At 34.1% G+C, this 25,698-nt stretch overlaps 3 protein-coding genes across 4 annotated transcripts; 2 read left to right on the forward strand and 1 right to left on the reverse strand.

Annotated features, from left to right (window-relative positions):
* The first annotated feature begins 2,732 nt into the window (after window positions 1-2,732).
* On the forward strand, window positions 2,733-4,516 carry LOC106341514 (probable peroxidase 26). The gene is made up of 4 exons (XM_013780270.1): window positions 2,733-2,978; window positions 3,066-3,245; window positions 3,326-3,485; window positions 4,095-4,516. Exons 1-4 carry the CDS (start codon window positions 2,733-2,735, stop codon window positions 4,514-4,516), a joined length of 1,008 nt encoding a protein of 335 aa, XP_013635724.1.
* A 578-nt stretch (window positions 4,517-5,094) lies between these two features.
* LOC106337108 (small G protein signaling modulator 1) lies at window positions 5,095-8,662 on the reverse strand. Of its 2 annotated transcripts, none has more exons than XM_013776149.1 (11): window positions 8,555-8,662; window positions 8,193-8,325; window positions 7,983-8,081; window positions 7,473-7,576; window positions 6,725-7,401; window positions 6,517-6,639; window positions 6,345-6,433; window positions 6,064-6,264; window positions 5,513-5,992; window positions 5,369-5,452; window positions 5,095-5,293 (listed from the first exon to the last, which is right to left on the reverse strand). In XM_013776149.1, the coding sequence occupies exons 2-11, from the start codon at window positions 8,313-8,315 to the stop codon at window positions 5,138-5,140; spliced, it is 2,136 nt and encodes a 711-aa protein (XP_013631603.1). In that variant the 5' UTR covers window positions 8,316-8,325; window positions 8,555-8,662; the 3' UTR covers window positions 5,095-5,137. The 2 variants fall into 2 exon arrangements, with proteins under 2 accessions (XP_013631603.1, XP_013631602.1); XM_013776148.1 differs by having other exon boundaries at window positions 5,095-5,299.
* A 4,867-nt stretch (window positions 8,663-13,529) lies between these two features.
* Window positions 13,530-17,517, forward strand: LOC106337542 (protein NLP8). Its single transcript, XM_013776649.1, has 7 exons — window positions 13,530-13,675; window positions 13,968-14,848; window positions 15,094-15,132; window positions 15,646-16,224; window positions 16,292-16,412; window positions 16,497-16,766; window positions 16,841-17,517. Exons 2-7 carry the CDS (start codon window positions 14,078-14,080, stop codon window positions 17,380-17,382), a joined length of 2,322 nt encoding a protein of 773 aa, XP_013632103.1. The 5' UTR covers window positions 13,530-13,675; window positions 13,968-14,077; the 3' UTR covers window positions 17,383-17,517.
* The last annotated feature ends 8,181 nt before the right edge of the window (window positions 17,518-25,698 follow it).

Below are 25,698 nucleotides of genomic sequence, written 5' to 3' on the forward strand. Positions count from 1 at the left end.
ATCTTTTAACCATATAAAATCTTTGAAATCCCACAATTGAATAGCTTCACTGGTGACGTTGCTCCGCGACGTATGTCAGCCGACTATATATGGAGGTAGTGGAAGAGAGAAGTTATGGTGCGCACTGATTCAAGACGACAGCTGATTTTGATCCGTTTCGATTTGAGGCCATGGCTTCTATGGGTACAGAAAGAACCAAAATTTTATGAGGATTAAAGAACATATTCTCTACAAAAGGATTTATATAAGAGGAATAACGAAAGGAGGTGAAATGATAGCGTGGCTCAGGAGTAGAGAACTGGATTGAATGATTGAGAGTAATAACTCAAAGAAACGGCTATTTGCAGAATCGGTAACGACGATGGTAAAGTGGAAGATGCGAGTTGGGCTGATTTAATTGGGACTACTACGAATTATAGAAGCTCAGAATGAATAGTCTCGGGAAAATCATGCCTCGACTAAAGCAGGTATGACATGGAAAAATAGAGCATTCTTATTGGATTAATTAATTTGAGGATGTGGTAGTCTCACCATTGAGTATATGCTGCTTTTAGTATTGTGATGATATATATATATATATATATATATATATATAATCTTTCATTTTCGTTTTTACTATTTGCATACCCAAATTTTTACTTGAGGTCGCTTATGTTTCTCTTTGGAAGAGAAACAAGATTAACTACAAAAATTCATTAGGATTTAGGATCATTACTTACTAAATAAATTATTCCACAGGAAGAAACGTTAACGTTAACTAAAGTAAGAGTATCTAAAGACTTATTCCATTTTTCACTCTAAATTTATAAAGTTGCTTATGAGAAAAGAAAAAAAAAAGTTTTTTATTAACCTACTTCAGAATTAAAAATAGAATTTCTGCAAAAATGTAGTAGTCATACGATTTATTCTAATTTTACTAATTATTCCAGATGGAATATTGTTGAAGTAAATTCCAATCAACTCTATTTTGGAGATACTCTAAGTTATAGATAAAAAAAAGAAATAATACATAAATTTTTCTCTAAAATATTACAGCTACAAAAAATGTTCAGATGTGGTCCAATTCTTCTAGACCATGAAGTATAATGCTCAAGAAATCCAATGAACTGCAAAAGAAAATCAGAAATGCTAGTGATACTCGCGAAATGTTAACTTAAAATAAGAGAAAATAAATAAATTAAAACTGCTGCTAAAATAAAAGGAAAAAAAAAATAAAATTAAACCTTTAGTCCACTGTGTATAAAAGAAAAGAAAAGTATAATAAGTTAATTTGGATGAAAGCATATGTAGTACAATTAGGTTTGACAAATATGTCATATGTATAAGAAAAAGGTCGCAATCCATATAAAAAAAAATCAAATTGTGTGTTGCGTACATAGATTTAAAGGGAACAAACATTATGTATTGTTATTATTGTATATCTTTCACGTTCGAGTGTAAAATGATTAAATTAAATATGTTTACTTTTTCTTTTTGTAAAAACGAAAACAAATATGAATTGATTGTGTCCATTCACAAATGGACTGTAAAAAGAAAAACCATAACTATAGATGACTATACTAATTACTACATATCATGAATTTGAATCAGAAAAAGTTTTCATCATAATCGTTTTTATTTCACAGAACATTGACAAACAGACCGTACTGTGATAACAGCATTACAAGAAAAGGGGTCAAGTTTCAAACGAAAAGCTTTTGGCTAATGTCACCACGAAAAGTATCCTATCGACATGACAACATGATCAGTCCTTGTTTTTTTAGTCACCACTTATATATTAATTCCTTTCTTTAAGATCATATATATACATGTTTGAAACAGTATTCTACATAATAAATAAGAACACACGAGAAATGGGATCTCATATTTCTGCATGGGAAATCAAACAACGCGCACAATCCGAGTTAAGATCACATGATAACACGTTGCTTCACTATCTGATGACCATAACGTAAAATTTATACAAGTGTAGTATACACACACTTGATTAATATTTTAAGGTATCACACATACAATTTTATGTAGTTTTAAGGAAATAGGAGTAAGTTTCAAAAGAAAAAGAAAAAGAAAAAGAAAAAGAAAGAGTACATATTTTAAAAATCCAAAACTCCAGTCGTGTTAGGAGGGTCTTCTTATTTTCTCTTTTGACCTTTGCTTCTTACATGCATGTCACATAAAATCTTCATACACAAACCATCAACTCTTAAAACCTCAATCAAAGTTTTAACCCAACCGATCTGATAATTTCCCGGCCTTTTAGTATCCTAATAATTTTGGCATACCATTTGTTATTTCATCTTAATTTGCGCATATGTATAAATATCATAGAAAGAGATGTTTTGGTACATAGATATCAAAACGTAGACTATCTTTATGTGATAATTTCATATTTTTATCATAAGTAATTTTCATGCAAATTATTTCTCCACAAATATTCAAAACGTCGGCATAGAAATTAAATGGGGTAGACGACATTACGGGCTGGCAACTTACCTTGCACGGTACTTAACACAAACTCAACAAAGATCCGATTATTATGCTTGCAAAACTTGTTGCTTAATTAATTTTTAAATATCATTTAGTAAATAAAGCTGTCTCAATTCCTAGTCAGAGATGGCACCTTCACAATCTATATATCAAACTTCCTTGTATATATAAACCCCTCACTAGTACTCAACATCACACCTATTTTGTCTTCTCCATAACACTCAACAGCCTTCACCGCGAGATAAATGGCTATGATTAAGCTCATCCTCTCGGTGCTGGTGTTAGGAGCCATCAGCCTCTTCCCGGGAACGGCTGAGGCGTCCGTGATGGGGCCGACCATGCAGAAACTGACATGGCATTACTACAAAGTTTATAACACTTGCGAGAATGCTGAGAACTTTGTGAGGCATCAAGTTGAGAAGCTTTACAGGAATGATACAACCATTGCTCCTAAGCTCCTTCGTCTCCTCTACTCAGATTGCTTTGTCACCGTACGTTTTTCTTCTCTTTTATTCTTGTCTTATACCATTTAAAGATTTGACAAATGAATGTTTATGTGTGTGACACTGTAATGATAGGGATGCGATGCATCGGTTCTTCTAGAAGGTCCAAACTCAGAGAGAAAGGCACCGCAAAACACAGGACTTGGAGCGTTCGTGATCATAGACAAAATCAAGAAAGTGTTGGAACAAAGATGTCCTGGTGTTGTCTCTTGCGCTGACATTCTTAACCTCGCAACTCGAGATGCTGTTCATATGGTTACATCTTACTTCCATTTCAATCTCTCTTTCTATATATACTGACCAGCTGACATGTATGGGGAAATGGTTTCCTACAGGCAGGTGCACCATCTTATCCTGTGTTCACAGGCAGGAGAGATGGCTTGACGTCTGATAAGCAAACCGTGGACCTACCATCACCGTCCATCTCATGGGATGCATCCATGGCTTACTTCAAATCCAGAGGCTTGAATGTTCTTGACATGGCTACACTTTTAGGTCAGTAGTTGCCTTTTCAGTCATTTCAATTAAGGTTTGTTTGTATATAGAGTAAAGGAGACCTAATCAGTTTGTTGTACAATAACAACTCTATAAATTAATAATATTGAAGCTATTTTTTATTAATTATAGAGTTTCTAATTTATAAAAAATTCCTTTTTCATAAAATAAGAAAATAGTTTGTTTTGTTGTATATACAACAATCCAATTTTATAAAATCAAATTTTATATTATTTTTCTTATATTATTTAGTTTATATGAAATGTTTCATAAATTTTAAATGTGAAAGTTGATTTTCTAAATTTCTATTATGAATATAAAAATAATTTCACTATAAATATAAAATAAACAATATAATATTTTTTTGTACTTATATAAAATGTATATATAAATTACTAATTATGATTTTAGTGAGATCATTTATTTAAATAAAATTATCTAAAATTTATTATCTTATCATTTTAATGATTTGCCATATTTTGAACTTGCTTAATTCATAAACGAAGAAAATTATTAATTTGTCAAATTTTAATTCATAGAGTTTTTACTTTTTACTATAGTTTTGGTTTAGTTCGAATCGGTTTAACTGAATTAAACCTCCTAAACCAGGATCACATTCAATGGGGAGAACACACTGCAGCCACATCGTCGACCGTCTCTACAACTTCAACAAGACAGGTAAACCAAGTCCCACTATGAACAAGTCTTTCCTCTCCGAGATGGCAAATAAATGTCCACCAAGAACGAAGAAAGGCCAGACCGATCCGCTAGTGTACCTAAACCCGGACTCAGGCTCAAACCACAGCTTCACAAGCTCGTTCTACTCCAGGGTTCTATCAAACAAATCTGTTCTCGAAGTAGATCAACAACTGCTTTACAACGATGACACCAAGCAAATCTCTGAGGAGTTCTCAGAGAGTTTTGAGGATTTTAGGAAATCATTTGCTCTTTCAATGAGCAAGATGGGGTCTATAAATGTGTTAACTAAGAATGAAGGCGAGATACGAAGAGATTGCAGGCGTAGAAACTAAACACAAATCTCTCTCCCTCTCTGATCTTTGTGATTGCAAGAAGAATAGTACAAACAGGTAACAACATGAAAGAAAAGATTGAAAAGATCATGTTTCAGATATATAGATTTTTGTTGTTATTTATTACATTGTGATTCTCTATAGCTGAAAGAAGATATGATTCTTGTTGTGTGACTTTCTAATAAGTATAAAATTTTCTGATATTCACATTAAGTATAAAGGTTTTGCAATCAAAACTGTTCTTGCAAAATAAGATTTTTTATTTGTCTAACCTCTTGGTTATGAGTCTTAAGACTCTCAGTTTGTCTAATACCAAGCGATTCAATGTCACAAGCTTCTCAGTCTCTTGCTAGTTCCTTCCTCCTACCTTCTATTACATACACAACAAAAGCAGAGGCTTTAGTGGCCATTAAAATTTTGTATAGCTTCTGTAAGATTGTCTGCAAACACTTCTGCACGAACATATTCTCAAGATGAAAATAGAAAATGGGTTACCTCCAAAGCACTAATCTTCAAACAGAAACCCCTTCTTTGGAACTCGCTATCAAAGATGACCTGCTTGTGTAAGCTTCTTCTTCCTTTTTGTTTAATCTTTATTATACTATAGTAAGTAGAATCTGACTAGTCACCATTCTGAGTGGCAGAAGTATGATGTAAACTTTGTGTTTGCCTCTGGCTTTGAGTCTCTTCCAGCTTCTTGCTCTCCATATGAGTTTGATGCTGGATTTGAACCTGGTCTTGATTCTGAGACTGAGTGTGGCTCTTGGTCTTGATTACCTGACTCTAACAAACGCCAAACAGTTAAATAGAATAATACAGAACCATAAAGTTACTTAGTTAAGCATAACTAACCTTGTACACGTATCTCCTGCGAAGTTTAATGGCTGTGCGTATGCATCTTCTCACGCTAAACACAAGAACCTTATCATTGAAAATCTGCAACATATCTTCTGAATCAGTATGCATCTCATCAACTGATGAAATAAACTTTCTAACCTGTATCATGTCATCAATGGAGCGAGTCTCTTTCATGATCTTATGCCGATTCATAATCAAAATCGCCGCCACGCAAAAGACAGGAAGAGCATCATCCCCTTTCCTGATGGAAGAGACTACACAAGGGGCATGTGTTGTTGTTGTTCTATCGTTCCTTGACCAGAGACTTCTTGTCAAACCACAGAAGTGATATGCGGAGGACGATGATGACTTCATCCCACTCTCCTCAGAGAGTGGACCAGTGGTCTTTGGCAAGGGACCGCTCTTCGGCAGCAAACCGCTCATAGACAACAAACCGCTGCTCTTTGAAATTGGCCCGCTCTTTGAAGTTGCTGGTGGCTCCCTCTTTATACTATCATATATAGTTTCTTCACTCACCTCAGCTTTGGATTTACTTGGAAGCTGAATCACCAGAGGCTCCAAGCAATCATTCTCCAGAGTTTCAGCAACAGATTCGTCATAATCAGCTGCCCACATCATCTACATCCAAAGGCAAAACGGTTAGGACAATGTCGCTAGAGATAGAGAGACTAAACAGAAGAACCACAAACCTCCCACATTCTGAGAGCTTCATTGAAAGACAACTCTCGCCGGAACAGGACTAAAAGCATACGGAAGGCAAAGTGAAGACTCTCAGCACCAATACGCGTCAAGTGAGAGAATATATCTTTATCTGTGAGTTGCAGTATGTGCCACAGTGATTGCAACTGATCCATCACTCCTGTTGGTCCCTCCATTTGGAAATTCGCTCGCTGCACAAATAATAACATAGCAAAAGCATAAGTCCATAGTTCAAACAAAGGCCAAAAAGAAAAAAAAACATTGGTTTTACCGTTCTTCTTATGAGCATTTCAAAGCACCAAAAGGCATCAGCGTTGTCTTCAAAAAGAACCACGAAAGGAGAGACTAAATCACTCATTCCTATCAACAGAGTTGTAATCACAGAGTTAGTATCCTAAACCAATGTAACTCTCTCATGTTTCAATTTAAGAGATATATTGAACCTTGGCAATAACCAGTTGCAGGATCAACCCAAGCATAAACGGCAAGTATATCCGACATTCTTCCTAGATTCCCTGGATCCTCGTAGAACTCAAGGTGGCCATCCGTCCTCACCACATCAACAACTGAGGAAACGAGAACGTTAAACTATGAAAAGATACAAGCTCGGACAGAAAAAAAAAAGGAAGAAGATCTCTGCAAGTTCTCTACCTATTCGATGCAACGTCCAAAGCCATTCAGACACTCCTTCTTCTGTGACATTCCCAACACGAGAGGGAGACTCCTTCACTGATGCCACATCTGATATTCTCAATCCATCAACAGAATCCGGACGCACCTCTTCTATCTCTGAAGTGGATCTTTGTTGTTCTCTAACTAAGTCAGCATTAGCAGTTCTTAGCTCCCTGTGCAATGAAGCATCCTTGTCTGGAGTAGAAACCTCTATCTGATCTAAACTATTCCTCCCAAACAAATCTGTAACCGGCAGCGAGGGGAAGTCAAAGTAACCGTCAGGGGAAGGAAAGCCATACGGACTAGAAGCAGATACGAAAGAGGAAGTGTTGTACACTACGCTCTCGGGACTCTCTCTTCCGCTTGCTAAATCAACAGACTCACTAGAACTCCCCCTTCTGTGTACATGAGATGTATCAGCACCACCATTATTACTACTCCAATCACTGTGATGACTCTCTGCATTAGCATTATCATTATTATCGTCTACAGAAGCTTCTTCTCTGTTTTCATCTGTAGTAGCAACCTTTACTGCCTCATCTCTATAAGATTTCCGCATATCCATGACTTTAGACCCCACAACATAGGCAAGCGAACCAGTTCCCACGCTTGAATGCATCGTCTGGCATTGCTTGAGCAAGTCATTGTACCGTTTCCTATATGAACATTCAAACAACACTTAATCTCTCACACTCTAAGCGGTGATACAACACTATACAGTCTTCACCTTCGAGCAGCCCTGAGTTGGTTACGGTGCTCAGAGGTGCTGCTCAGCGAATAACAGCCAAGTAGAAACTCCCAAACCTCAGCTCTAATAGACGGATCAATTCCCTAATAATGAAACAACCTCAAACATCAGAGCAGTCAACGTTCAAAAAATCGCTAGGCGGCAATTAGGCGTATTACATTGGTTTTTTTTTTTTTTTTGAATGAATGTAAAATTTATTCAACCAAAACTTCTGTTACATCAGGTGAATCTGTTTTTTATTTGCATTTATAATCAAATAAACTTCAAAACAAACTTCCACAACTTTTCTATTACATTGGATTATTAGATTATATGGGCGTCTAGACCAATTTTTTTTTAACACCTATACCAATTTTTCTATTAAATCATTTTGTTTAGATCCGATTTGCCGTCTAAGCGGGCGTCTAGACCGATTTTCAGAACAATGAGAGCAGTGTATCGAAAGAACAATCAAATCTCTTCAGCAAAAAAAAAAAAAGGAAAGCATACCCCTAAAATGATTAACTTGAGTGCCTTTTGGAAACCAGAAACTCTTCCTTCACTATCAAAAGACGCTTGCCACTTCTCTGGCTTAAGCATTTTGCCGATCTGTGCACCATTACAAAGCCCTCAATGTGATTGTACATAACATTATTTAAAGAGAAGATGATGATGATAAAAAAAAAAAAAAAGAGAGAGCTTTACAGTGATAATAACAACCTGAATGTGTGATTGAGAGAGACAAGGCTCGCTCAAATCTCGAACCAAAGATCCAACTTTCTGCAAACTCACCACTCCTGCTTTCCCACAGCTCCATTGCTTCCCCTCTCCACCAGAACACATTACAACTCCTCTGCAAACCCAAAACCAATCAGATCAGATCTCTCTCTACTTGTGATCAGATTTCACATTTTCAGGAATCCAGATTTATCGAAATTAACAAACTTTCGTTCGTATCAAATACGATTGAATTGAATTGCCTCTTTCGTTAACAATCTAAGCTGTTAAAAACTGAGACTTTACATACATTTCTTGCTGAGACGCATACGTTTGATGCAGAGAGAGAGAGATGAGAGGAGAACCTGAAGGGGGTCAATGGTCATGGAGGATGATCTTCTCCGATCTCCATTTTTTCATGGGTGACGTAAAGTTTGTTCCTTTTTTTTTTCTCTTCTTCTTCTTCTCGTCTCTCTGAATTTTTTATTTATTTATTATACTTCCTTTTATTTAGGCTTTATTACTTTTTTTTAGCAGGGCTTAATTACTAAAAGGCGAAGAATTTAATAAACAATGATCTTAAAAATAAACCAAAGTGTACAAAATAATTATTATTGCCTTATATAGGACCGATCGAGAAGTTGGTGGCATACAGTATCTCTCATGCAATTAGTTGAGATCATTACCATTGATATTAAGTCCATGTTTAAGATGAATCAGATCTTGAGTGTTTGCAACGTGATTAGATTGTGATTACAGTATATAAGACGAATATTATTATAACGATATTTAAGTTTGGAGTTTTCTTTTTAGTACTCTTTTGAGAAAATACAATTTGGGCCTTCCGGATCCTTGTTGGGTTTCCATGATTTTTAAGTATTGGACGCTGGATAGATATATAACATGGTTTTTAAGATGAGGTTATTAACGAAATATAATGACATGTCTCTTAACTTTTAACTAAAAAAAAATTAAGAACCGACTCTTAAATCTCTTATATTTCGTTAAGAACTCTATTTTAAGAATCTCTAATAATCATGTTATATGCTCTTAGATGTATGTATTTCACCGTGGGTTTTGTTTAGGAGACTTGATTACACACAGGCACAAATGAAAACTTACTGTAATTAAGTGATTGGGTCTAAAGTCTAAACTCTAAACAGTTAGAGCACAGTTTCTCACACATAGTTTCTAGACTAGTTTTTACAGGTATTTTAATAGCACTAAGTGATATAATTAATTTCATTTTTGCAAGTATAATTGAACCAATATTCCAAAGCTTTTATATGGAGAAACGAGTCTGACTTTTTTTATTTTTTGAAAACGAAACGATCTGACTTTTTTACAATCTCTCTCCTACTTATTATTTTATTTTCTTTTCTTTTCTTTTTGCTGAGAGATTGTTTTTATTGTTCACCACTAATAATTTTTTTATAGTCACACACTTGTTTTACCCCTTGTTTTAGAGTATTGAACTGCAATCTAACTGTTCTATAGTTTTTGGCAAAAAAAAAAACTGTTATATAGTCACAATTGCTATTTTATTTGATAAAGTAACATAATGGTTCCTTTGATTAGTTGGTAAATAACAAGTTAAAGTCTTGCTGCTAGACGAGCAACTAATTAAGATTATAACCATTATATTGCTACGTACTGCTCCAATAAGTCTTTTGTTTTCTAACAACCAGTGTGAAGATTTAAAGTACAATAACATTATGTTATCAGTAAATAGTAATTTCTAGACAGAAGAAAAGAATGATTGGCTAATTCATCTGATATTTTAAAGCGACCAGCTCACATCTTTAACATTACTTGCAAACACACAGTAACATTTGAATTCTTCTTCTTTGCGACCTATAAGAACTTTATAGTTTGGTTGGCCAAAACAAAAGAACGTTTAATATATTATGCTACTTGTTGAAATTAAAGTTGTTTAATCTAAAACTTACTTTGCGAATGCCTAGTGGATTAAATATGTTAATCAGTAATTACGCATTAGATTCATGTATTCCAGATGTATCTAGTCATCTAGTGCAGTTCTATAGTTTTTACTTTTTTCATCTTATATAATAATTTAGAAATAGGCTGCTGGAAATAAAGATAAATATTTTAGCATCACGTCATCGTCATATATACTTATGATACTGAAAAGAACACAAAATATCAAATACAACAAATAAGGAGACATACAAAGACGTGCAAGATATAGTCATAGCTGTATATCGTTGAAGATTCCACGCTTTAAAGAATCTTGAAACACAAATTCGCATCTCGATCGAATGAAGAATCTAACTGGAACGGTCATAATTCTCTGCATGATATCAAGCTTTTGTCATCTTTACAACATACGGAGAATAATATATGTAAGAGGAGAGGTTGTAAAAGTCATTAATTCTTCATATCAGCATGAGAAGAATAAATTATGCTTAACACATATATTAACATGCAATAATGGTTCAAGGCCAAGCAAATCATATAAAGAGGGCTCAATACTTGGATCTTTGTGTTCACTTAAAACCAAAATAAGATTAAGAAAATGATAATTTATTCTTATAAGTTAGGGATTAACAAGTGGGTAACGTGTTCATCAATAGCTTTCCACATTTGATTGGATGTGAGCGCTGTTCGGAAACTCGCTAGGCGCTGCACATACGCTTAGGTTGGGCATAGCGAATTGTGAAAAAATCAGAGATTAATCGGGGATTAGTTTTGTGTGTTATTGTTATATATATAATTATATGTATACGTTTACCAATTATTTAGCGTTGCCTAGCGGTTTGTGTACCTAAATTTCAGTGACATAACTTGGGTTCGAGTGAGGATGATGTTTTTTTTTGCTGTTTTTTTACTTTTTTTCTTTAATGAACATAAATTACTAAAATGTTCCTGTCTTCTTCCTCTCGCCTGTCGAACCAGAAACCCTAAGTGCCGCGTTCTACCTCTGTTATTCCTCTATTTTCAACCGTTTTCAATGATTTTTGACCTGATTATGCCAGATTTTTGCCGAATCACAAGATTATGACCCTACAATTTCTAAAAAAGATATTTTTTTGCTAAGGAACCGAGTTTTTAAGCGAATTGGACCAAATCGCCATGGCTCCTTACTGAATAGCGTTTAAACGCCGATTAAACGGGCAAGGCGGCCGCGTTTTAGAATAAGGGATGTGAGTATCTGTGGCACCTCTGTTTGTCATAGCTAAAAAGATTGCTAATAAATTAATATATTCTTTTTTAAATAAATTAATTAAATTAATAATCTCTAATCATATTGGCTAAAACATTTTATCTTTTTACATTTCTATTTGTGTATGTGATTGTTTTTATAAGTTATTTGCAATTTTTGTGATTCCATTGTAATGTTTGTTATGTTTATTAATCAATAATAAGGTTTGTTTTCTGAAACATATATTAACACTGTGTAAAATAAAGCGACCATAGTTTCTGAAAAAAAAAATATTATTGGCCTTGATTCAAAACGCAACATTTTATTGCATACGCAAGCACAAAAACTTATATTTTTATTATAGAAAGCGACCAACTTACAGCTTTGACTTTACTTACAAAAACACAGTAACATTTGAACTCTCCTCCCTTTAGAATTTGTGTGTTGGTTGATAAAAAAATATATTATTGGCCTTGATTAAATTAGAATTGTATAATCCTTTGTGATGCCTAGTGGATTAAATATATTCATCATTATAATTACATACCAGATTCGTGTATCAAGATGTTTTGGTCGTCTAGTGCAGTTCTATAGGCTGGTGTCATTTTATATAAGATATTTTATTCTCACGTACGTCATATATACATAATTAAAAGATTGAAAAGAACATAAAATATCAAATACAACAAACAGGAGACAAGCAAAGTCGTGCAAGATATAAAAACATAGCGGTAAATTGTTGATTCCACGCTTAAAGAATATTGAAATATACAATAGAAATCCTGAAAAGAATCTAACGGAAACAGTCATGATTCTCCGCATAATATCAATTATCAAGCTTTCGTCATCTTTATAATATACATAGAATATAATATGTAAGAGGAGAAATAGTCATTCGTGACGTCATCATAATAATAAAAAGTGCTTAAAACACATATATTAACATGCAATAATGGTTTAAGATTAAAAAAATGATAATTTATTTTTGATTAGGGATTAACAAATGGGTAATGTGTTCATCAATAGCTTTCCACATTGGATGAGATGTGAATACATGTGCCACCTCGATTTGTCATTGCTATAAAGACTGGTAATAAATTAATATATTCATCTCTAATCATGAGGGCTAATACATCATAGCTTTTTACATTTTAATACTCTTTCCATTTCAAATTAAATGATATAGTAGAAAATTTATGGTTTTTCAAAATATAAGATGTTCTGATGTTTTAAGATTAACTTCAATTTTATTGGAAATTGTTCAACCAATTAAATTTTACAGTTTTTTTTTATAATTGGTTGAATAATTTTAAAATTATATTCTTAAGTGATTTTTAGAGAAAAATAAATTTTTCAATCTTTGTGCACTAAACTAAAACATCATATATTATGAAATGGAGATAGTTTTTTTTTTCATTTTTAAAACATATATTAGTGAACTACACTTGAAAAGCGGATATTTTGTGATAATTTTTACATTTCTATTTATATGTGATTTTTTTTATAAGTTATTGCTGCAATTTTGTGATTATATATTTGTTATATATCTATTTATCAATAGTAAAATTTGTTTGGTGAAACATACAGTAGCACTAATATAACTAAGTGATGTTAGCTAAGTAATAAAAAGTAAAATTTGGAGTAATTGGTAAATTCGTCGATTTTGATTTGATCTCTGCTGTAAACTAAATTTCCGTTTATATGGTTGCATTAAAAACTAAAATACTTATTTGTATTAAATTTTTTAGAGATTACCCAAATATCCATAGTTATCAACCAAAAAGTACACCAAAAATATGATATGATACCTTTTTTTTTTGTGCACCTCATATGATATAATACCTAACCTTTCGAATTTGAACCGAACAAAATCAGCTAAACCAAACTGAACCAAAAATTTTGGTTTTCGGTTCATTTTTTATCTTAAATTTCGTTTACTTCGGAAGCTTTTGAAAATATTTTAGTCTTTTTGTGCGGTTCGATTTTTGATTATTTTGTTTTCGGAAAAATAAACTATCTAAAACAACCGAACCAAATTAACCAAACCAACTAACAAAGTTAAACCGAGAATATTATAACTGAAAAAAACCGAAACCGCATAGAGACCTCTCAATGATTCCTATAAAAACATCATCATCCTTAATCAAAACACGCATCTTTTTTATTGCATACGCAAGCACAAAAGTTTCAGAGAGAAAAACCGATTAGATTCCCTGTCTGAGTAGACTTTCTCTCCTTCCTTGCAAAGCTTACGACTTTAGATTTAATAGAATCTGCCTCTTATTTCACTCAGCTCACGTAGCTTCTTCTCAAGAGAACTCAAGTGTGTACGCCTCTTTCTACTTTTAGCATAAAGCTCAACTTTTTAAACTTTACTCTGTTTTCTCTCCGGGAACACCATTCGTGTAGTTGTCGTCTCTGTTTTTGAATTGTCTATGGTCTGTCTGAAACTCTCAACTTTGGTCTCTTTAACTTACTCTTTGTAACGTTCTGTGAGTTTGCGGTTGTTAATGTTTTGGACTTTTGAGTTTAAAAAATGTTGTCTGCTGCGGTTAGTTTTGTCTTCTTCGAAGTCAATTAGTGAATTTGATTTTGTGACGTCTTCTTTGTTGTAGGATACTGGTGGAGGTTTCAACTTTCAAGCATCTCCTTTTTGTAATCAAAGATCCTGTCTTTGATCTCAATCAGTTCGTATCAAAATCAACACTTGTTAATCATCAACGAGATGGCACACCCTTTTGCTTCCAGAGAAAATGGGTTTGGCTATCAAGAGCATATGGATGGTTTAACCATTGGTTCTGGTGTTTGGAGTTTCATCTCTGATGACATGCTCAGCTCCTCTCCCACCTCTGAGCTTGTGAATTTCAACTCTTTCCCCACGTGGTGCAATATCCCTTTTGACACTGACATGTTGTTCTCCCAGTATGGTCAAGAAATGAGCTCTAGGAGTCATCATCACTCATTAGATATCGATGAGATAAGTGGTAAACGACGCAGTGTACTGAACTGTACTATCCCCAGGTCTTTGAGCCACTCATTAGATGAGAAGATGCTTAAAGCACTAAGCTTGTTTATGCAGTTCTCAGGTTCAGGAGACGGCGTTTTAGCACAAGTCTGGACTCCTGTCAAGACAGGAGACCAGTACATGCTCAGCACATGCGGTCAAGCCTATCTGCTTGACCCGAGGCTCTCTCAGTACCGTGAGGTCTCAAGGAAATTCACGTTCGCTTCCAAACCAAATCAATGTTCTTATCCTGGTCTCCCCGGGAGAGTCTTCATCTCTGGAGTGCGCGAATGGACATCAAACGTGATGTATTACAAGAAGGACGAGTATCTGCGTGTGAAGCACGCAATAGATAACGAAGTCTGTGGCTCCATTGCCATACCTGTCCTTGAAGCATCTGGGACATCTTGTTGTGCTGTCATGGAGGTTGTCACATCTGATGAAAAGCTCAATTTTGATGTCGAGATGGACTCTGTTTGCCGTGCTCTCCAGGTGGATTCTCTTTCTCTCTATCTCTGCCCCTCTCTTTTATTTCTATTGGCTTATGCAAACTTGATTTAGGGTCTGAGAATCTTTGTTGGCTTAAGAACAGCCTGAGTCCCCTCTGCCAAAGCTTCCCAAGGGCAGCTCTGAAGACAGTTTGTTGTGGTTGAAAGGTTACACAATGCAGTTACTGATTCCTTGTTTTGTACTAAATATGTTGAAAACTTATTGTATACTTTCTTTTTCTTCTTCAGGCTGTAGACTTAAGGACATCAGTGGTCCCTCGCCCTCAGGTAACATCTGAACCAGACAAAAGCTTAGCCATGTATAGGCCTGCGGGGGTTTGGGTAATTCGGTTTCCGGTTAGTTCAACATAACTCTTACCATATTGATCCTAAATAAAGTTCGGTTAGTTCGGTTTTTGAAAATCCTACCAAAGGTTTTGATTTTAGTTATATTTTGGTATGATTTTATTAATTTTGGAAGATAAGTTCGGTCAATTTCGGCTAGTTCAGTTTAAATTTGGTTAATTCGGTTAGTTCGGTTTGGATTTTTCGTATTGTTTGGTTATAATTTTTTTTTGAAAAAAAGCCGAAGTAACCGATTGCCATACCGAACCGAAAATCAAACTTTTTTAAATAAATCTACTGAATCGAACCGAACTCCTAACCAAACTAACCGGATTTTTTGGTTCGGTGTTGGTTAGGCGGGTTTGTATCGGTTCAAAATCTCAGCCCTAGCTATGTAGAACCCACTATTTCTCGTTATTCTTCTATGCCTCAGTCTAATGGTATTCTCCTTTACAGTACCTTTCAAGTAATCAAAGAGACGCCTTAGCTGAAATACAAGATGTTCTGCGAGCACTATGTCATGGACACAAGTTGCCTTTAGCTCTGACCTGGATCCCAAACTCAGGTGTTCTTTGCGTAGAGGAGACAGCTTGTAATGTGAATGATATGGAGATGGAAGGCTTTGTCCACGCGTGTTTGGATCATCCTCTAAGAGAAAAGGAAGGTATCGTTGGCAAAGCTTTTGTATCCAACCAACCGTCCTTTTCTTCTGATGTGAAGTCGTATGACATCAGTGAATACCCTCTTGTCCATCACGCCAGAAAGCACGGTTTGAATGCTGCGGTTGCTATAAAGCTGAGGAGCACTTACACTGGTGAAGATGATTACATTCTTGAACTTTTCTTGCCTTTAAGTTTGAAAGGAAGCTTGGAACAACAACTTTTATTAGACAGCCTTGAGGTTACTTTGCAGAGAGTTTGTCGAACTCTGAGAACTGTTTCAGATGTTGTGGGGGAAACTAACTCTACCACAAGCATATTTTCTGAAAAGTCCTCTGATAAAGATAGTACAGGATCTCAAGGCACTTGTGAGCAGGTATGTTGATGTATGCAATTTAGTTATTCTATAGAGAATGAACACTGATCTTCTTTTTTTTCCATAGGATATGAGCAAAGGTAGAACAGCAGAGAGGAAGAAAGGCACCATAGAGAAGAATGTCAGCTTAAGAGTTCTCCAACAACATTTCTCTGGGAGTCTTAAGGATGCTGCAAGACGCATTGGTGGTGAGATTTTCACATTTTCTCATTCTCTGATGCATTTTCCATTACCAGACCTTTCTAAATTTTGACTTGGATCTAATGTTGCAGTTTGTCCCACTACATTAAAGCGGATATGCAGACAACATGGGATCATGAGGTGGCCATCTCGCAAGATTAATAAAGTGAACAGGTCATTAAGGAAAATACAAATAGTGCTTGACTCTGTCCATGGTATAGAAGGAGGACTGAGGTTTGACTCAGCAACTGGAGAGTTTGTTTCAGTTTGCTCTTCTAATGGTAACAATGCATCATGTGAGCTCTTGAAACCTGAATCAGTCGACAATACAATTAAGTTAGAAGATGATATCATCACAAACGGTGAGAATCATCTCTATAACCATAAACCTTAGATGGATAAGACTACAATCTTAAGCCACTTTCTGTTTGTGCAGGATCATTCATGGAGGTTAATGCTTGTGATCAGCAATGTGCTTTGAAGGCTGAACAGTCTGGCTTCAATGGCAGCTCTCAGGCAATTGCAAGTGGCAATATTATCGAACCTAACCGGTCCACGTCAGATTCATCAAATGGCTCAGGAGCAGTTATGCTTAGAAGCTCATCTCCTTCTATGGACCATAGGAACCAAATGAGAGCACACAAAAGCAATAGCAGCGAGAGTGGATCAGCAACGCTCACTGTAAAGGCCACTTACAGAGAAGACACAACACGTTTCAAGTTCGATCCATCAGTTGGGTGTCTACAGCTCTACAAAGAAGTTGGGAAACGCTTTAGACTGCAAGAAGGGTTGTTTCAGCTCAAGTACTTTGACGACGAAGAGGAATGGGTGATGCTGGTTACAGATTCTGATCTCCAAGAGTGTTTGGAGATGTTAGTTGGTATGCAAAAACAGACGGTGAAGTTTCTTGTTCGTGATTTGCCTGCGCGTATAGGTAGTTCTGCTGGTAGCAATGGTTACCTAGGAGAAGGTTTATAACACCTACTGCTCAGTTATGTCTTCTCCTGTGAAAGAATGTTGTTGTTTTTTTGTCAACGAAAGAATGTTGTTTAGTTCTCGGTATATTAATTTGCTTGTAAAAAAGGCATGAGTGGGAAAGGTAATTTTGGTATTAGTGGATCATGATATTGATATTGTATATGATATTCCATCGGTTCCAAAAAAAATTAGAAAAAAAAATTGTTTCAAAAAAAAGTATATATATATATATATATATATATAAAATGTATTGTTAACAAATAATAACACTGATTATAAATTTCAAGAAAATTAATTGAGTTGGTCTAATTTTTATTGGTTTAAAATTATGAAAATAAACAATACAAAAATTATGCATTAAATATTAAAATTTAATATGCTTTATATATTAATTGATAATGACTGCAACATTTGAGGTACTCACGTGTCATCACTATGATGATAAAATTTAGACTAATAAGTTTGGCCCTTTAAACATATATTATATTTTTTACTAAACTAACTATCAAATTATTAGTAGTGTACAAAAGAATATTCTATATTTTTTCTTTAAACAAAAGTTACAAAATTAGCTAATGTGATTAACATATACATAACAATTAATGATTTTGAATAATAAGGATTTGATAACAATTATTGTATCTTTCCTCTTTTTGTTTAATTTTATATTCTTAATAAAATAAAGAATCACATTAATCATATAATAAAAATTAGTTTTTTATATGTTGTATTTAGATTTTTTTAAATGACATTAAATTACTAAAACATTTAAAAGTCTCACACTAAATTTTTTTTGATCAATAATTTAACTTTTTTTTGTTATAACAACATACAAATGATTATAAAATCATACGAAAATAAAGTCTCATTTAATAGATATTCAGATTAAAAATATATGTATCTATTTCAACATCATTTAAAATAAACTATACACCATATAAAAATACATAAATATGTGGCACTAAAAAGTATTGAGTCCTTAATATTTTGATTTTCAAAATTTGCATTGAATTTTTAAAAACGATTATAAATTTCTAAAACTATTAAAAATCTCAAATTGAAAATTTTGTGGTCAATGTTTAAATTTTGTTATAGTAAATATACAAATGTTAATAAAATAGGAAGCTTCAATTAATGAATATTCATATTAAAATATATTATATATCTATATCAATATCATTTAAATTTAATTATATATCATATAAATAAATAAAATAATTTTTTAATTTATTTACCAAAATATTATTATAAATAAACAAGAGGTATTGTTTTGATTTATGTACTCACTCGAATTTGACTATATACATATTAGTTATTCACTTCTCAATTATTTAATATATTTATTATTTCATAATACCTAAACGAACACAAAATAAATAATAATATGTAAAAAGAATTCGTATGCATAATGTTCATTTTGCGCAAAAACGAATCTTAATCTAGTGTTTTATTAGTTGGTGTGATAAAACTAAAACATGTATCATTTTGAAGAGAGAGAGAGAGTAATAACTTTGTATATATCAGAGAATAAAAGTTAGATGTTTCTTTTCCAAATTACTATGTAATCACCTGTTTAGTCTCTTTTCAAGAACTTAACAAAAAGCAAAAAGAGAAAGCCCTCTGCAAGGGAAATAGACTGTGTCACTTGTCCGTTTGATGTGCCATAGTGTTAAGAATGGATTTAAGGATCTGAGCAAGAGATTGTTGGATTGAGGTATATATATATAGCTGAAGAGGGAACGTAGAGAGGTGGGATGCATTTCATCAGAATGATTTATGGTTTCTTGAAGAGGCATCTATTTGTGAGATGAGGGATGTGGAGAGTTACAGGGCGTCATGATTTGATGGTTTATTGAGGAGCATTGAAATTCCATCAGAAGCATTACGCAGGAGGAGTTGGAGAGACAAACAAATTCGGCCATGAGATGATTCAAGGTGACTAAGTTTACAGTGAAGATACTAGCTAGTAATAGAATTAGGGGTGAGCAAAAAAAACCATAAACTTTTGGAAATGGGTTGGCTATTTTGATCTGGATGGTTCAAGGTCCATCAGGTTAACATCCGTGATGACGTGGTTAAATGATTGGATGAAAATATTTCAGGTGATGTGACACTTCTATAAAACCAAAGATTTAGTTTCTTTTATATAGCTAAATGATTGGATGAGAATATTTCAGGTGATGTGACATCTTTAAAAAACCAAAAATTTAAAGATAAATAACATAATACAAATTGATTAACACATACCTTAACTCAAAAGTAAAACAGAGAATTGAGAGAAGAAATATAGACAGAGAAGTTAGCCATGGATACGAAGTCACTTTCTTTCTTCGCCGTATTTTTCATACTCTTTTTGGTCATATTTGGTAATTAACTATCTCCATATATTTTCACAGATATTTGTTACGAAAAATTGTGTTTAGTATTATTAAAATGATCCAGAAAGTATTTCGCTAGTTGATTTCTATTTTCTCGTGTATTTATCTAATATAATATATACTGAGCAGAGGTGCCGGAGATAGAAGCTCAGCTGTGCATGAGAGAATACGTTGGTGAATTTCCCTTAAGCAACTGTTCCGTTCTGGAAATTCAGCTTTGTCATACAAAATGCCGTGAAAACAACGGAGCTAAAGGTGGGATTTGCTATGTGGCAGGAGAGGGAGAAGACGAACAGCGTACCGAAAGCTTTAAGTGCTTATGCAACTTCTGCAGCGAGTACTTCTGTCAGATCTAGGTGGTATTTGAATAATCCTGCATGTGTCATGGTTTGTATGATCATCAAAATGAAAGTCGTCCAATTAATAATAAATATGTGAAAAAGAGCCGGAAGTACCTTAAGGCCCACATGGTTTGATCAACATTATATGGTTGGTATCGTTTTATTTAACTTCTTCACAACTTTGCATAAGCCATGAGAACCCGATGCAAAGAAAATATTTACTTGTGTTTAAAATCTTTAATTTAGCATCTAGGTCTAGATATCTGACTGCGATTGACTACTCGATCTACTTGTTACATTTTAGATTTTCAATACACATTTATTTATCTCTTATTTTTGTCAATATGTTATTTGAGAATCAAATAAATTAATATTTTTAGTAAATCAAGTTAATTATATAATTTGGATCTGATTTATGAAATGTTTTTGAATCATATTTTATATGAAGCTATTTTCTTATTATGTATGTCGGTTAAAAATCATTTTATATTAAAGAAATCTACACAATAATAAAAATAGTTTTTATTAATTATTTTAAAGATTCAGAATTTAAAATAATTTTAATTTTTCTAAATAAAATTTGCATATATGTAATTTTATTTATGATTATGTTCACTTTTTGTTATATCATTTATTTGTGTCTCATACAAATATTTAGTTTCGATCTGCTCTGGTGAGGTAGTATTAGAATCAGGTGTGGGCCAAAAAAAACACAAAACCTCTGAAAAATGGGCTGACAATTTTGATGGATTTGGATGGTTCAAAGTTCATCAGCCTAACATCCGTGATGATGTGGCTAAATAATTGGATGAGAATATTTCAGATGATGTGACATCCTATAAAACCAGAGATTTAGTTTTTCTTATATAGCTAAATGATTGGATGAGAATAATTCAGGTGATATGACACTCCTAAAACCAAAGATTTAAAGATAAATAGCATAGTACAAGTTGATTAACACATACCTTAACTCAAAAGTAAAATAGAGAGTAGAGAGGAGAAATATAAACAGAGAAGTTGGCCATGGCTACGAAATCACTTTCTTTCTTCGCCGTACTTATCATACTCTTGGTCATCTTTGGTAATCAATTAACTCCGTATGCATTCACATATATTTGTTAAGAGAAATTGTGTTTCATATAATTAAAATGATCCAGAAAGTATTTCTCATGTTGATTTATATTTTCTCATGTATTTATCTAATACAATATATAATGAGCAGAAGTTCCAGAGATAGAAGCAGAGCCGTGCTTGAAACAATTCGTCGGTGGATTTACCTCGGATTCCTGTTTCGGTCAGGCAATTCAGGTTTGTTATTGGAAATGCCGTTTAAAAAACAAAGCTAAAGGTGGAATTTGCTATTCGGGAGAGGGCGCCGATAACTATAAGTGTTTATGCGACTTCTGCAGCGACAATCCTTCATGTGTAGGTGGTCCAAGTCATAATGATTAGTCCTGCATGTGTCATGCTTTGTATGATAATAAAAATGAAAATCGCCCAAGTAATAATGAATATGTGAAAAAAAGAGCAGGAAGTACCTTAAGTCTCACATGGTTTGATCACATTATTATATGGTTGGTATCGTGTTATATGCGAATATAATAATTATTTAACTTCTTCACAACTTTGCATAAGTCACAAGAACCCGATGCAAAGAAACTATCTACTTGTGTTTAAAATCTTTAATTCAGCATCCATGTGTAAGATATCTGAATGTGATTGACTACTCGATTAATTTACTGTCAATCGACGATCATAAACAAAACATAACTGTGGCGTGTGAACAAGTGATTTAATAGATTTTGTTCCGTTGACATAACACATTCTTTGGGTTGAACACACAAAAAAAAATCTAATGGATGAAATGAAACACACAAAATGAACCTAACAGAGAGATACATCATATGTTGGTTGGTATAGAGGAATGACAATAACTTTCAGTCCCACAAGTAGAGAGACTCACTCACCGAATTAATTAAAAGTATTGCATCGATAATGTTGAAAATTCCGGTTTTGTAAACACATTAGACCATCCGACGTAGTTTCAACTGTTGAATATTCAACAATAAGATTGTTTAAATTTTGTAACATATCTAGATGGAGTTTAACCTTTGGTTATCAAGAACATATGGATGGTTTAACTACTCTTCCACCTTCGACTCTTTCCCCACGTGGTGTGACAGCCCTTCTTCGACTGATACCTTGGTCGCCCAATATGGTCTATCAGCCTCTCCCCCTACGCCCTTTGGAGTTACTATCACTTCATCTCATGCAGCTGCGCCGAGGGATTCTACTTGGTCAAGCTCTTACTATGGTCAAGAAATGAGCTCTCGGAGTCCTCACCATTCATTAGATATCAATGAGCTAAGTGGTAAACGACGCAGTGTACTGAACTGTACTATCCCCAGGTCTTTGAGCCACTCATTAGACGAGAAGATGCTAAAGGCATTAAGCTTGTTTGTGCAGTTGTCAGGTTCAGGAGAGGGCATTTTAGCTCAAGTCTGGACACCTATCAAGACAGGAGACCAGTACATGCTCAGTACATGTGGCCAAGCCTATCTGGTTGACCCGAGGCTCTCTCAGTACCGTGAGGTCTCAAGGAAATTAACTTTTGCTTCCAAACCAAATCAGTGTTCTTATCCTGGCAGAGTCTTCATCTTTGGATTGCGCGAATGGACATCAAACGTGATGTATTACAAGAAGGATGAGTATCTGCGTGACAAGCACGCAATAGATAACGGTAAGTTTCATCTCTATATCATAAAGGTTAGGTGGAGAAGACTACAATCTTAAGCAATTTTCTGTTTGTGCAGGATCTAACATGGAGGTTAATGCTAGTGGCATGGATACAACAATCAGATGCAGTGGCGATATTATCCAGCCTAACGGTCCATGTCAGACTCATCAAATGGCTCAGGAGCAGTTATGCTCAGAAGCTCATCTCCTTCAATGGACGATAGGAACCAAATGAGAACACACAAAGGCAATAGCAGTGAGAGTGGATTTCGAACACTCATTGTAAAGGCTACTTATAGAGAAGACACTATACGTTTCAAGTTCGATCCATCTGTTGGGTGTCTACAGCTCTACAAAGAAGTTGGGAAGCGCTTTAGACTGCAAGATGGGTTGTTTCAGCTCAAGTACTTTGACGATGAAGAGGAACGGGTGATGCTGGTTACAGATTCTGATCTCCAAGAGTGTGTGGAGATATTAGTTGGTATGGGAAAACACACGGTGAAGTTTCTTGTTCGTGATGTGCCTGGGCCTATAGGTAGTTCTGCTGGCAGCAGCGGTTACTTAGGAGAAGGTTTATAACATCTACTGCTCAGTTCTGTTTTCCTCTGTGGAAGAATGTTGTTTATTTCTCCATATACTAGTTTGCTTGTAATAAAAGGCACGAGGGTTTGATTACCAACAAAAAAAAAAAGGCATGAGGGAGAAAGGCAATTTTGGTTTACTGGAGTCAGGATACTGTATATGATAATCGTTTTATATAAACTGAGAATCATCTTTCCAATCAATGTTACTTGTGTATTTCCGATTCCTCAAAATTTTAGAATACATCTGCAACATTTCCATATCCGAAATCTCAAATATCCGAAATATCCGAAATAACCGAAACCACCGCACCGAGAACCGAACGGATAATCGAATATATAAAAATATTAATTATACATACATCTAACATAACTAAATATATATTTATAATTTAGCTCTTTCAAAGTGAAAATCGTTCCGGTGGCCGGCGTGCATCTCGCCGTCGGTCGCCATCTCTGTTTCTATTTTGTTTTTTGTTACCTTTGTATCATATAATCGATCTTTAGATCGAAATAAACTTCCGGTTAGCGGATTACCCTTTCGTAAGGCGACTTTTGATTTACCGACCTGTTCGGGTTTCATATCATCCCTTTCACTGATCTTCATTTCAATTCCGATGGCTATTGATCTGATATCTTTTTTCATCGTTTCAACTTTATCTCTTCCTAAAAGAATCAGACTTCACATGATATATCAGCCGTGTTCTATGTCGTCGAAGTGAAGCATCTTGGACTGGAAGAAGAGTGAGTTTGATGGATTTATTAAGTCTCTATGAAGAAGATTCAGCAGAGTTGGCGTTTGACAACGGTCCAACAAAGAGTCTCCTTTCATCCCGACTTGAACTTCCTATGTGTTTAATTAACGGTGAATCAAGGTCCCTCTGATCAATTTGTCTCGGCTTGAGTGAAAGGCGTCTTCCAAGTGAGTACAAGCTTTAGTTGACTTGAAGTCTTGCAGAGGTTCTGATGGAGAGCTTCGCCGGCGAGCTACTCCTATTCGGTGGTGGAGCCAAGGTTGGTGGAATCAACAGGTGTCGAACATGCGTCCTACTATCTAGCCACGTAATGCCAACATATGGGGATCTGCTTACACGTGTTCGTTAGATTGTATGCTCTATTTTCAGATTGTTCACGTGTTGACTTTAAGTCTAATTAAATATTGTACTCATGTTTAGCCAAAAGGCTTAATGAAATGTATGTTGACAAAAAAAAAATATATTTATAATTTAATAATCTATTAAAAGAATCAAACATTTGAAAAAAAATCTAAATTATTTAAAGTATTGAACTATCCGAAAGTATCTAGATATTTTTATCTAAAATAACCCAAAATATCTTACATTTTTATCTGAATCATCTTATTTAATCCGAATACCCGAACTATCCAAAATAACCAAACCAGAATCGGAACCAAATAAGAATCTAATTTTTTCAGATATTTTTTGGTTCCTAGTTTTACTATCTGAACTGAATCGAACCCAAAACTACCAAAACCAAAAATGGGTTAAATAGTAAATAGATCCTTTAGTCTTTTACCTGAACTATTTGATACTCGAAATATCCAAACCAGACCGAACTGATACCTGAAATATCCTTACCCAACTAAACCAATCCCTACGCGAATGCTCCAGGCCTAGTAAGGTCTTTTAGAAATATATTAGGTGGACGCCCGCGGTTTCGCGGGTTTGAATGTTTTGTAACAATATATTTATTATAATTTTTCAAATTAAAATATGTTTGTATCATTATGTGTTTTTGTTAAATATTTTTATAAGAATAATTGTTTAAAAAGGGATAAATATGACTATTTTAAATATTTTTTGATATTTGTATCGATAATTGTACTAAAATTAGTTATGTATAATATTCATGATGCAATTTTTAATAAAATTACTTAATTTTTGAAGGTATATAATACTGAAACTTTTGGAATATTTTATATAGTTTGGAAATACTTGATTGTTAAAAATGATTTTATGAAGCATTATATATATTATATAAATCACATATTTAATTACCATAAATTATTTTGTGAAATATATTTATTGTATATGGCCTTATATTTGTATATAAAGTATTATAATAACTATTAAAAAGTCACTTTAGTGATTTTTGCTTACGTGTCGATCATAAGTGAACTCTTACAAAATCCTACTATATATTAATTGAGAAGTTATTTTAATGATTTTAATACATGCCAAATATAAAAACAGATTTTATAAATTAATTTTTGAGCTTGTATAAATAAATTAAAACCTCTTATCATAATTTAAAACATAT

The sequence above is a fragment of the Brassica oleracea genome, chromosome C4 (assembly GCF_000695525.1).
Source record: "Brassica oleracea var. oleracea cultivar TO1000 chromosome C4, BOL, whole genome shotgun sequence".
Lineage (NCBI taxonomy): Eukaryota > Viridiplantae > Streptophyta > Magnoliopsida > Brassicales > Brassicaceae > Brassica > Brassica oleracea.